This window comes from Pararge aegeria, chromosome 25, assembly GCF_905163445.1.
Source record: "Pararge aegeria chromosome 25, ilParAegt1.1, whole genome shotgun sequence".
Classification (NCBI taxonomy): domain Eukaryota; kingdom Metazoa; phylum Arthropoda; class Insecta; order Lepidoptera; family Nymphalidae; genus Pararge; species Pararge aegeria.
Window position 1 is genome coordinate 7,051,996 of NC_053204.1, and position 13,000 is coordinate 7,064,995.

General features: G+C 36.0%; 1 protein-coding gene across 3 annotated transcripts in view; it reads left to right on the plus strand.

The window, feature by feature from the left end:
- The first annotated feature begins 219 nt into the window (after nucleotides 1–219).
- Nucleotides 220–13,000, plus strand: part of LOC120634939 (deubiquitinase DESI2) — a 30,006-nt gene continuing 17,225 nt past the window's right edge. For 2 of the 3 annotated variants that reach the window (XM_039905834.1, XM_039905835.1), the window contains exons 1-2: nucleotides 220–413; nucleotides 1,975–2,129. In XM_039905834.1, the coding sequence (XP_039761768.1) occupies nucleotides 2,001–2,129 (129 nt within the window). In that variant the 5' untranslated portion in view covers nucleotides 220–413; nucleotides 1,975–2,000. The remainder of the gene's footprint in view (nucleotides 414–1,974; nucleotides 2,130–13,000) is intronic. The other variant, XM_039905836.1, reaches the window with a different exon arrangement.

The window sequence follows — 13,000 nt, forward strand, 5'->3', positions numbered from 1 at the left end:
GTTTCGGGGGCGATAAATCGATCTAGCTAGGATTAATTTTTAGAAAATCTTATTTTATTTGTGTTAACCGATTTGGTGCTACGAAGTTGCACGGGTCAGCTAGTATTATAAATAAACGGTATGGTATTTATTTTTTTTACCGGTTGGTCTATACTCTATGATTGATAGCGATTGGGTTATGCGATTGGTACTTTCTTGGCAGCTGCAATCGTAATAAAAATGTCAGTATTGTCAGAAAGCAAGTAAGCACATTGTGTTCAATTCGTTACAAGATTAAATATCTCCGTATATTCTTGCGCTAATAGTGATAATTGTCGTCGAGTTCAATGCCGCTCCAATGATGGAGTCATTCATCTGAGCCAGATAGAGTTCTATGGAATACAGCTTCAATAGACAGTCTGCTACATACATTTGTAAGTTAAACTTGGCTCTTTTACTTTAACAGTTTAGTGATATGCTCGATATATTTGCGGATATGCATTGTTATCGATATCCAGACGTTGTTTTAGCTAAGGTCAGTTATTTCGTTTGCATTCAATCAATTAAATTCATGCCTGATAGTTTGTAATTCAAATGTCTACAAATCCTTTTTAGAAGTATATCTGAACTAAAATAGAAGTAGAAGGTTTCTCATTCGTATATTTAATGGTAGTTCTAGTGGTTTTCCGTATAATTTAGTAGTTTTTATCTAAGTAGCATACTATAAAGTCTGGTTATAGATATTTATAGTTAGATTAATCTTTGTCTGTACTAATTATGTGTATTAAACTTATTTATAACTAACTATCATAAATTTAGCGACTCATTACTGATAAGGCTAATGGCATAAACTTTGTATTCAAAATAAATCAGTCTTATATAAAGGTATGTACAAGGTAGTAAATGTTTTCATACAATTATTAATATCTTCAGTAAAATTCTATTAGCTAAGTATAGCTATGTAATTAATCTAAAAGAACTTGGTATGAGTTTCAACAATAAGGTTAAATTATTATTTTAGTTTTGTTGTCAGTACCACTCATGGGTAATTTTAACCTCCAATCTTTGCATCATAAATCAGAATGTTTTATAAGACGGAAAATTGATTCTAAAATTAAATAGGTATTATACTTTATAGTTATTAAATTCATTAGTATCCCTTTTACTACTATCCGTAGTACCAAACACGGCACATAATATTTAATTTAAATGATGTTGTTAAAAACACAATAAACAAAATATGGAGGATTTAATAATAATTATCAGAAAGTTACAGTTCCTATCATTGAAACTAACAACTTTTGTTATACAACTTTTCAAAATTCAATAATAATTTATCTCATACAAAAAAATTAATAAATCATTATAATTTTTGTAAAGTGACATACACATTTTGCAAACTAAACAGTTGCAAGCATGCAATTCATTAGATTAGGAAGTAGAGTATCTATGTATAATATTGATAATTTATTATTTCACAAACTATTGAGTTAAACAGAAAGTCCTTGAAACAAAGTTTTTAGTTTTAATGTAAACAACTACAGGCAGAGAGCTTTCTGGTATTTTTTTTAACCTTGTATAAATAAAGCTAGTTTGTAAGGGGGTAAACCAGTTGTATAATAGTTTTTGTAACTATCCACAACTATTTTCTGAGATTATTCATTTAGAGAAACTGTACAGAGTTGTAATAAATAAATGTCCGGGGACAACCACAACTTCAGCTGTCTTTTGTGTTGTGTTTGTCACAGATAATAAAGGCAATAACAAAAAAGGTCTTAGATAATATTAAACCAAATAATTCACACAACATCAAACATCCAAGTGTAAATGCAAGTTAAATTTAAAATAATTGGGGTTTCAATTTTTTTTAATTATTTATCAATAATCTAAATAGAGCATTAGTGATACTTTAAAGGTTTGTGTCTTATTACCCCCTTTAAATCAAGCCTTATATACATTTTGTTTATTCGTTTAATCTGTTGGACATATTCACAGTCCGCAGTTAAGAAGTATGTATAGCAATGAAGAAATGCGATGCCTGCCGTAACCGTTCCGATCGGGGGGCTCCGGACCAGCCGGGGGATGACCGGGACCCCCTCCTAAACACTCCTACCATCTTGCAGGAGGAGCCCCACAATTTACCTAACTTAGTAAGACTTGTGACATTTTAATTGTAGTTAGAACATTTTATTTCCCACACCACACCCTTAGAGTAGATAGCCGCACTAATTTTATTTTTCTCAATGCATTTTGTTACTTTTGTAGTTGAATTTCTTTGCATCAAAAGTTTGTAAAAATATTTTCCCAAATGTATATTCATCGTTGTTGCTTAAATCAACTTTGATTTCTTATATATCTTTAAGTTGTTATGCAGGAGTACCATCCTCCATCTCCATCAGATGTTCTCAAAACTTGAGCAGGTTATTCAATTAATTTGGCTGATGCTAACTTTGTAAGTTTTTTTTTCTGGACCTTTCAATCGTTTTTACTTACTATCTGTAGCGAGTCTGAAAAATCCATTTTAAAAATACATGTAATGTATGGAAATCTGAATAATACATTTTAATATATGGACATGTGTCATGTGTTAGATTAAAGTCATAAGATTGGCCAGAACCCTAAACTATTTCTCAGTTAAAAGATAAAACAAGACCCCATTAATGTGAATGTGAATTTTCACAAGGTCCTAGGATTTATTATTTTTTTTGTGACCCGCACTAGGCCCTTGTAGGAGACCCGTGTCCTGTAGAGAGCCAGTAATCGGTTGATATACAATGTGTAAATGAAAACCAAAATAATACTTCAGAGGCTATAGAGGAACATTATTTACTTTGAAACCGAAACGCTAATACTTTTAGAGTAAACCATAGCCGTAGTTTTTACTGAAACATTAGTATGTATCCGATTTCTTTCAGTTTCAGTTTCTTTTTCAGTGAAATTAAGTGACTCCTGTCACTTTATTAGGTAAGCGTCGCGTCGCGTAGCGTAAGTACTATGCTACGTGTCGGTTTTTATCTTCATTAGGGTTGTCATAAGTAAACAGGTAGAATGTTTTGTATTAGTTTGTATGGAAAAATAAATATGCTTCTTTTTATTTAATATTTCTACATGGTGATTCGTTATGAAATATAAGTATGCATCCTTCAACAGTATTTCGTAATTCCGTTACACGTTGCATAATAATAAAAATAACAATTGTTAACCTATATTTTCTTTACTTTAGTATGTGATAAAGGTGCTTCTTTTAACTTATGCTACAATTTTTTTAATCTGCTTATAACCCTGTGCCATCACAACGTCACCTAATTTTGCACCCCACAGCCCGTAAACAGGCCTGATTGTAAAGCTATGAAGTCTCACCCACCCTCACGCCTATGATCCGAAAGAGGGGTTATTTTCCCAGCAGCGCGAATGAAATCCAAGAAAAACTAACAATTCAAAGAGCACACTATTTCAGTGTAAAATATGCGATGTCACCAGTTACCAAGAACTCCTAATTACATAACTCCTAATAACTTTAGACATCCTTTATAAAGCCATTGCAAAAGTGACGTTAATCTCTTTATTGCAAAGTGTAAACTATGTTTGACTTGACTGATATAAAAGAGTTTGATAAGCACAGGCTTTTTTATTTATTTATTTATTTAACTCTTTATTTGTACACCACAATGAAGTTAGGAAAATAAAAAAAAAACAAAAGAAATACAAAGACAGAAGTAGAATACAAAAGGCGGCCTTATCGCTAAGTAGCGATCTCTGCCAGGCAACCTTTGGATTAGGACAAGATGAGAGAGAGCGGACAGGTGGTGTAAAATTATTATAAACGTACATTCAAATAGCTAAATACAAATACATAAACAAAATTGCACAAATAAGAAAAATATAATAAATAAATATAAAATAATAAACTAATATATACTCAATCATACACATATATGAACATATAGATAATAAAAATAAACATAATCAAGGTATAATAAATGTCGTCATTATAGTGCAAGATAATATGCTTTCACCGCGTTTTTAAATGTTTCAAGCGATTTTGCCTCACGTATATTTAGTGGGAGCGCATTCCACAACTCAATAGCTTGCACTGTAAACGAGAGTTTATAGAACTTCGTCTTGTGCTTCGTCTTGTGCTTTTTGCAGATTAAAATAGATAACGCACTTAGATAAAAGCTGTGGGCTAATGAATGACACATCCATGAAAACCTACGTAGAAGTGTCTTATCTACACTCCATTAGAAAAAAAATTGGTGTTTTTTTTTATTTCGCCTGTGTCCTGTAGCAGAGGTTTTTTTTCTCCAGGGTTGGCATAAACAGAAGCAGATCTAAAAATCCCGCTGCTATACAGGTTAAACATTTTTTACGGTTGGTAATGTTTTGCGGGTGTATGAAGTGCACGCCACTGCCCAGCAGACTGTCAACACGTGTAACAGAGTAACGAAATAATATTGAAGGATGCAGAAGTATATTAATTCAAAAAAAGCATAATATTAATTTTTCCATACATACAATATTTTTTTTTGAAGTATCTACTTATTACAACCCTATTTAAGATAGAAGACCGACACGCACATAGTACCTACGCTACGCGACGCGTTCCTTATAACACAGTGTCATTTTTTTTTTCTCTATTTTTATGACGGCCGACTGGCGCAGTTGGCAGCGACCCTGCTTTCTAAGTCCAAGGCCGTGGGTTCGATTCCCACAACTGGAAAATGTTTGTGTGATGAGCATTAAGTGTTTTTCAGTGTCTGGGTGTTTATATGTATTTTATAAGTATTTATGTATATATAATTCATAAAAATATTCATCAGTCATCTTAGTACCCATAACACAAGCTACGCTTACTTTGGGGCTAGATGGCGATGTGTGTATTGTCGTAGTATATTTATTTATTTATTAATTTTTATTAGTGTTTTTACCTACACTTGGAGGAATTATCAATTTTATAAATTTAAAATGCATATAATAATAATTTCGCAATCGATAGGATTTGAACCTACGACTCTCTGGCAATCGTATCCTGAGCGCTTTCTCCAATTAAGCTAAGCAATCCTGTCGGTTCCGAAATTATTTTTATATGCATTTTAAATTTATAAAACAATTAATTTTAATTTTGTATGTGATGTTAGGACTGTATCTGATTTATTTCAGTAAAAACTTTGGCAGTGATTTACTCAAAAACTATTAGGTTTTCGGTTTCACAGTTAAGTCTTAAAGACAGTACACAATGTACCTCTAAATCCTGTGAAGTATCATTTCAGTTTTCATTTACACGTTGAATAATGTCCCTGTGGTTGATAATAACGTCGATTTAACTTCGCTACAAAATATCTTATTAATGTGGAGCATTACAATGTGTTTTGGGTTCAAGGCGGAGGCCCTGAAATAAATGACAGGCTGTTAGAACTCCAATTATATCTTAAACACTTGTTGTGTCGCACATATATTTAGTTCTCAACGAATATTTGTTACTAAACTGCTTGTAAACAAGCAGTGAGTCGCGACTTCGACCGTAGTTCTTAGAACCTTTAAAGTCAAAAAAAGTATTTTAGAATCAAAACTTTAACAGTTTACGTAGCGCACGCAGCGTAAGCTCTCAAAAAAACCCCCACTTTTTAAGAATTTACCAAATCGTACCAGTAGTTCCTGAGATCATCGCGTTCAAGTAAACAAACAAACTCTTCAGCTATGTATATTAGTTTTTAAATATTATATTATCATTTACCGGCCCACTACAGAGAAAAGAATGAGAATGTACAAGAGTTAAGACCGTAGTCCACCACGCTGGCCAAGCGCGCATTGGTAGACTTGACACGCTTTTGTGAATGAACGAATAAATACACTTCTATTGTACTCCAATAAAATGTATTAAAACACAATAGAGCAAGCGGTTACAATTCCGTGAGCACATAAAAGTAGGCATAAAGGTTTCCACACGATTTTTTCCCTCGCCGTTAAAGCAAGCAAAATCTAAAAAAAAAAATTAAATTAAAAACGGAGAAGTGCGTGTCGACGTTCGAACTCGTTCCCCCTCGAAAGGGAGGGAAAAACTATATTCATTAGGCTCACACAGCTTATATTATTTCATTATAAACATTTTAATTAACCACGGGTCTCCTCTCAGAACGAGAAGGCCGTAGTACCACTCTGGCAAAGTGAGGACTTATTAGACTTCACACGCCTTTGAGAACATTATGGATAACTCTGAGGCATGCAGTTTTCCTCGCGATGTTTTTATGATAATAAATATTCTACGACACACATCGCCATCTAGCCTCCAACCAAGCATAACTTGTGTTATGGGTACTAAGATTGCTGATGAATATTTTTATGAATAATGTACATAAATACTTATATTATAGGTACGGATAAACACCCAGACACTGAAAAAAAATCGTATTCATCACATAAACATAACGGTTTATTATGAAAATTAAGCTTAATTTATTATAGTGCGCGAAAAGCAGGAGAGTCTGTATGGTGTTATTTATAATTTCTTCAATCCTTATACTCCACACCAAACAGATCTTCGGCAATGTACCCTCTACGCACGTTTCGCTCGCAAGGATTGAAGAAATAATAATAAATTACACCATACAGATTCTCCTGTTTTTCGCGGACTTTAACAAATTAAGCTTAATTTTCATAATATATCGTGGCTTTCCGCAAAGTAACGCCTGCTTATATCTAAACATACCAGTTGTGGGAATCCAACAAACTCAGATTTAGACTCGGAAAGTAGGGTCGCTGCCCACTGCGCCAATCGGCCGTCAATACATCATCGTAATTATCAAGGCAAGGTATCATAAGGTATAAATAAGGTCTCAGAATGAGAAGCCTGTAGTCCAAAACGCTGGTAAAGTGAGATATAGAATTCACTCTCCTTTGAAAACATTTTAGACTATTTTAGAACATTTTGGACGACCTCCCTGGCGAAGCGGTGACCGCTGTTGTTTTAGGTTGGAGGTTCCGGGTTCGAATCCTGGCAGGAGCAATTTATGTCTGGCGGGATTCTAAGACCGTGGCTAGTCACCATCACCATGCGATTTAGCCGATGCCAGGCGGAAACCAATTAGGGGTAGTACACTGCCATTCCACAAGTTAGGTCGCTACGATCTTTGCCTTTGGCTGCATCATCGCTTACCACTAGGTAAGATTGCAGTCATGCGCTAAACTTTGTCGTATAATAAATAATGAGTCTGTGGAGTTCACACTAAAGCCGCCGACCCATGCAGATTCCAACCGGCGGTTATGGTATCGGCTATAAACCTACGAAACTAAGGTTTCCGTCAGTCTCAACACTTGCTATTTTGATTGCTAATTTTATTCAGTTTACGACGTAATAATATTCGGCATTGACCGTTAATTTTTATTACTCTTTTATGCTCTACAGCGAATACTCCCTAAGGTCGTGATCATACTAACCTCAGTACTGTGGGCTGGTCGGAAACAGTGATTTTCGAAGCGAAACTTCTTTACAATCGTTGTCAATTGAAACTCGATTAAACGATAATGCGTTACGATAATAATACAAACAAATGGATGTACTTATATGATTAAGTGATGAGACAATGAGATAGCTATACATGTGACATTACACATTTTGTTTTAGTTAGTATAGAAACTGAATAAATATCTAATACGAATAAATATAAATATCTTGACAGCCGTTTGGCGCAGTGGGCAGCGACCCTGCTTTCTGAGTCCAAGGCCGTCGGTTCTATTCCCACAACTGGAAAACGTTTGTGTGATGAACATTTTTCAGTTTCTGGGTGTTTATATGTATATTATAAGTATTTATGTATCACATTCATAAAAATATTCATCAGTCATCTTAGCACCCATAACACAAGCTACGCTTACATTAAGGCTAGATGGCGATGTTTATTTATTATTTAATTATTATTATAATATACAGGCAGGCCGGTCACTCGATGACAAAAAAAAAAAATTGGTCTATTGGTATATTTATGTTCCGCGATTTTTTATACTTTTGGACTAATGATTTTTTTTGGCAACGGAATTCCCATGAGTTGTTTTTTATGCATAAAAGCTTCGCATCTCTGATGCAGTTTTAAAACTGTTGATCTAAAGTTAATAATGTACGTTCCGTGAATTACGATTTACATTTTTAACTTTAAATTAAAAATCTAAACAGATGACCTTATTTGTTTTTTCTAAGTCAATGATATGCCAGACTAAGCTTTCATAAAAAAGTGGTACTTAATCGGTAGAATTTGGCTAAAATTCCATTTAAAATCATTCCTGAATACTTTCAAACTCATGGTAAAGAGTATACATACCAAAGCCGCCGGATGGAGTCTGCATGGGTCAGCGGCTTTTTAGTATACTTCTCAGACGCATAATTTATCAAACGACAGACGAAGTATATGTATAAGTATATGTTTATCGTATGACTCAAGTATATATTTTGTTATTGTTTTAATTAAGCAGTAATTAATACATATTCTTCCGTTATATATGTAATCGGTCAAGTTGTAAAATATAATGTGTCGAGATAAGACAGTTTTATAGGCGGCCGTTGTCCGGTTGAGCCTCGACATTCCATTTTTAAATGTAATAAAGTATTTACTACTTTTTTCTTTTTTATTCCACTACAAGTTAGCCACTGACTGCAATCACACCTGGTTGTAAGTGATGATGCAGTCTAAGATGGTAGCGGGCTAACTAGTGCGTTAAGTAAACCATTCCTGATTCAAGACCTGAATAAACATTTGCTAGGCTAGCGCGTCCCATTCTAGACTTCTAGATGATAAATGAATAGCGGTCTTAGCCTAGTGGTAAGGAGTCCAGTCTCCCTTTCCTAGGGACCATGTTCGATACCTGGATACTCTTAACTTTTCGTAGCTATGTGCGTTTTCAATTTAAGCAATATAATATCAGATATATAGATAGATAGTCTTTATTCGACATTATTAAGTCTTTATTGCACAAATTAAAAGTGAAAACAATAAATAAAACATGCAAAGCCGGTCTTATCGCTTTAAGCGATTTCCTCCAGACAACCCTTTATGGTAGAATTTATGGTATGATTTTTTTTTCTTTTTTATGTTTATAGATGACTGCAATCACACCTGATGGTAAGCGATGATGCAGCCTAGGGTGGAGCGCGCTTGCCTAGAACATGGCCTATTCACTTTCGATTTGAAGGCACTCATGTTGTGAGAACTGGGGAAAATGGAAGCTGGATGAGCAGTCCAGGTCCTAGCGGTGCGTATCAGACACGAAGATGCGAAGCGCTTCGTACGCGTCCGCGGTATATCGACCACATAGGGATGCAGATCCTTACGGTGACTCGCGGTTCGATGGTTGACGATGACAATGATGAAGCCAAGGTGGTCACAGGGCGGCACTGGGTTCCTTGCCATGCGAAATCTGTCTCTGTGTAGGTACATATATGAGATAATTTTCAACTTACCATCAGGCGTGCCATCTGCTTGGTCCTTCAATTATTCCAATAAAATAACCTATCTCGTATATACTCGTAAATTATTTTGATGTAGCCCCATTATAAGATGGGCATGTCATTAAGGTCGCGTGTGTATCACTAATACGTAATCGATAAATTGTCGAGGGTAGTTTGTTCGATTGTGATAACCTTGTGAATGAATGAATGAATGAATATACTTTTATTGCACACCACAAAAAGTACAAAAAAAAAAATATTATTTATTATTATTATTGTTTTCCTTCACCATTTATATTTTAATTCCTTAAAACGCATATAACTCAGATAAGTTGGAGGTGCGTCCTGGGATTCGAACTCGGCCCCCGAAAGTACATTCAGCTCCTACCCACTGGGCTATCACCGCTTCAACAACTACTATAATACATAGCAACTATAAATATACTACGAGTACGACAATACACACATCGCCATCTAGCCCCAAAGTAAGCGTAGCTTGTGATATGGGTACTAAGATCGCTGATGAATATTTTTATGAATAATATACATAAATACTTACTAATAACTAAAAATTAACACCCGGACACTGAAAAACATTCATGTTCACACAACGTATACAATTTGGCGTCGGTTACCTTGTATGCATCAGCCAGTCGGGGTCACCGCTGTACGGGAGCTATGGTGATACGCTCGACCGTGACAATACGAAGATTTTCCTCCGAGCTGGTGGTTGTGCTCGGGGACCGAGGTCCGAACATTCATCTTTGGAACCTGTAAATATAGTCAATTTTTGTGAACACTTCGCCAGCGCGATGCAGGATTTTTATGGCGCCATCTAGTTCGGTAATGTGGATACCGCTACAGCGTGCATATATAATAAATAAATTATAAATAAATATACTATGACAATACACACATCGTCATCTAGCCCCAAAGTAAGCTTAGCTTGTGTTATGGGTACTAAGAAGACTGATGAATATTTTTATGAATAATATACATAAATACTTAGAATATATGTATAAACACCCAGACGCTGAAAAATATTCACGCTCATCACACAAACATTTTCCAGTTGTGGGAATCGAACCCACGGCCTTGGGCTCAGAAAGCAGGGTCGCTACAAACTGCGCCAATCGGCCGTCAAATATATGGTATGCACAGGGTATGCAGATGATATAAAATGAAGAAAATCTCCCGTTATAAATACTTAATGGTAGGCTTTTTATAATTCTTACAAAGCCTCTACTCAAGTTTTTTATAACTCGTATTGGAGTTTTTCTGTGAGGGTATGCCAGTGGATTGCATAGATGCAATCCACTGGCATCTGCATCTTCGATTTCCAGCGTCTTTGGCTAGCTTTGGCTGCCTTTTACATGCGTACGGAGCATGGCCAGTAAAACTTCATCAAGAACATACAGAATCCTCATTCAGCCATTATTGTATGCAGTGCATTGCGTCCAAAAACAGTGAAATCGCCCCGCGCACGTCTCACTTTACACCCGCGTAATGTTGCTAGCTCACAATTCACATTTTATGGTGAACGCTTGGAACAATAGAGGAGAAAATAATTACTGTCATCTGCTACATGGCATTGAGTGACTAACCGGTTGTTCGAGAAACCATTCTAAATTGGAGTGGTTTTTGATTCTTCAATATTAGGCGTGTACACGGTTTCCGCCCACCAATCCGCACTGGGCCAGCGTGGGGGACTATTGCCTTGCGCCTTCTCATTGTGGGAGGAGAACCGTGGCCTGTAGTGGGTCGATATGATGATGCTGACAGGGTTTCTGTTTGTTGTTAATTCTGTGTGCAGGGCTGTGGGCAGGTGTTGTTGTTATTTCAAAGGAGGGAAAACTTCACGATATCACGATGTAAACAATTGTTTTTGTTAACTAACGGCGAAGAGGCGTACATTGTCGCGTAGCAACCGATTAGTGGTATAGGTTTAATATAACTGCCATACCCCTAACAGGATAGCCCGTTACCATCTTAGACTGCATCATCACTGACCATCAGATGAGATTTCAGTCAAGGGTTAACTTGTAGTGAAATAAAAAAAAAGCCACGAAAAAGTGACGACGCGTGCGCTGTGGTCCTATAAGCAGAGGTCCCGGAATCACACCCCATCAGTGGCATTTGTCTGATGGAAGGCTTCGGCCGTATCTAGTTACCACCCTACCGAGAAAGACGAGTCCAACAGTTCAGGTATGATGCCGCCAGTGGCGTGCACGTTTATATATGCACAAATGCACTGCCTACCCTGAAAATTTCATACAACTTGTATAGAAGGAGAATTTTTTAATTTTATGCGATCTTTTTTCTTTATGCCTACCCTGGTTAAAACCACTCTGCACTCCACCTGTATGCCATATAAAAACCGTTTAGGGGAATGGCGTGCATATGGCTTTTGACCAGGACAGTGGTGTGCACTGAGTATCTTACCAGGGTATGCATACAGCATGAAAATTGCATAAAATGCAAAAAATCCTCCTCTTATACCGGCTATATTTCAATTATAGGGTATGCAGTGATTTTGTGCATGTATGAAGTGCACGCCACTGGACCAAGGTATGCATAAAGCAGGAAGATGTGATAAAATGGAAAATCCTTTAGAAGGAAATCTTCCTTTAAAAAGGAAAATACTATACGAGTTATAAAAAAAAAAAGGTAGGCATTGCTTCTGCGCATGTATGAAGTGCACGCCACTGGGTTTAATAAAACTGCTACACTTCTCAGGTTAGCCCGATACCATCTGATACCACCTGGTATCATCCACCAGGTTATACTGTAGTCAAGTTAACTTGTTGTGAAAAAAACGAATTTGTGTTCATAACGTATGAAGGTCTTTACCCAACAGTGGGGCTTCATCATGATCATCATATAAACCCATTATCGGCCCACTACAGAGCACGGGTCTTTTTCCACTATGAGAAGGGGTTAAGGCCAGAGCACGGGTCTCCTTCCACTATGAGAAGGGGTTAAGGCCGTAGTCCACCACGCTGGCCCAGTGCGGATTGGTGGACTGTGGGCCACTAAACAATATAATAAAATAAAATAGAAATTTACGTCACTCCTTAATAAACTAACAAAGAAATTACATTTAGCAAAAAACAGTAGATCTGGGTATTTAAACGACGGTATACATTATAATTTTAAATTAAGTAGGCATTTTGTGACGCGCACTTTAATTTGAATCTTACTGTGTATTAAAATACGGCTTAATATGCTTTAAAAGTTTAGCCAAGGGACCACTTAAAAATAAGGAATAGGGTTGCCAAAAGTAGTTTTTTTTTTTAATTCGAACCTTTTTAATTTTCTTTGCTTAAATCCTTACTGATTGATGTTTTTCTGTTTGTAAATACATTTATATAGCGTACTAGCTATCCCGGCGAACTTCGTAACGCGATTTTTTTTTTTTTTTATGATTGTTATATTCTAATACTCATCATCCTATCCTCTAAAAGAAATCCAATAAATCAAATATCATAAAAATTGGTCCAGCCGTTCTAGAGTTATAAATGGTGTAACTAACACAACTTTCTTTTATATATATAGATGTGGTTACCAAATCTCCAAACCCACGAA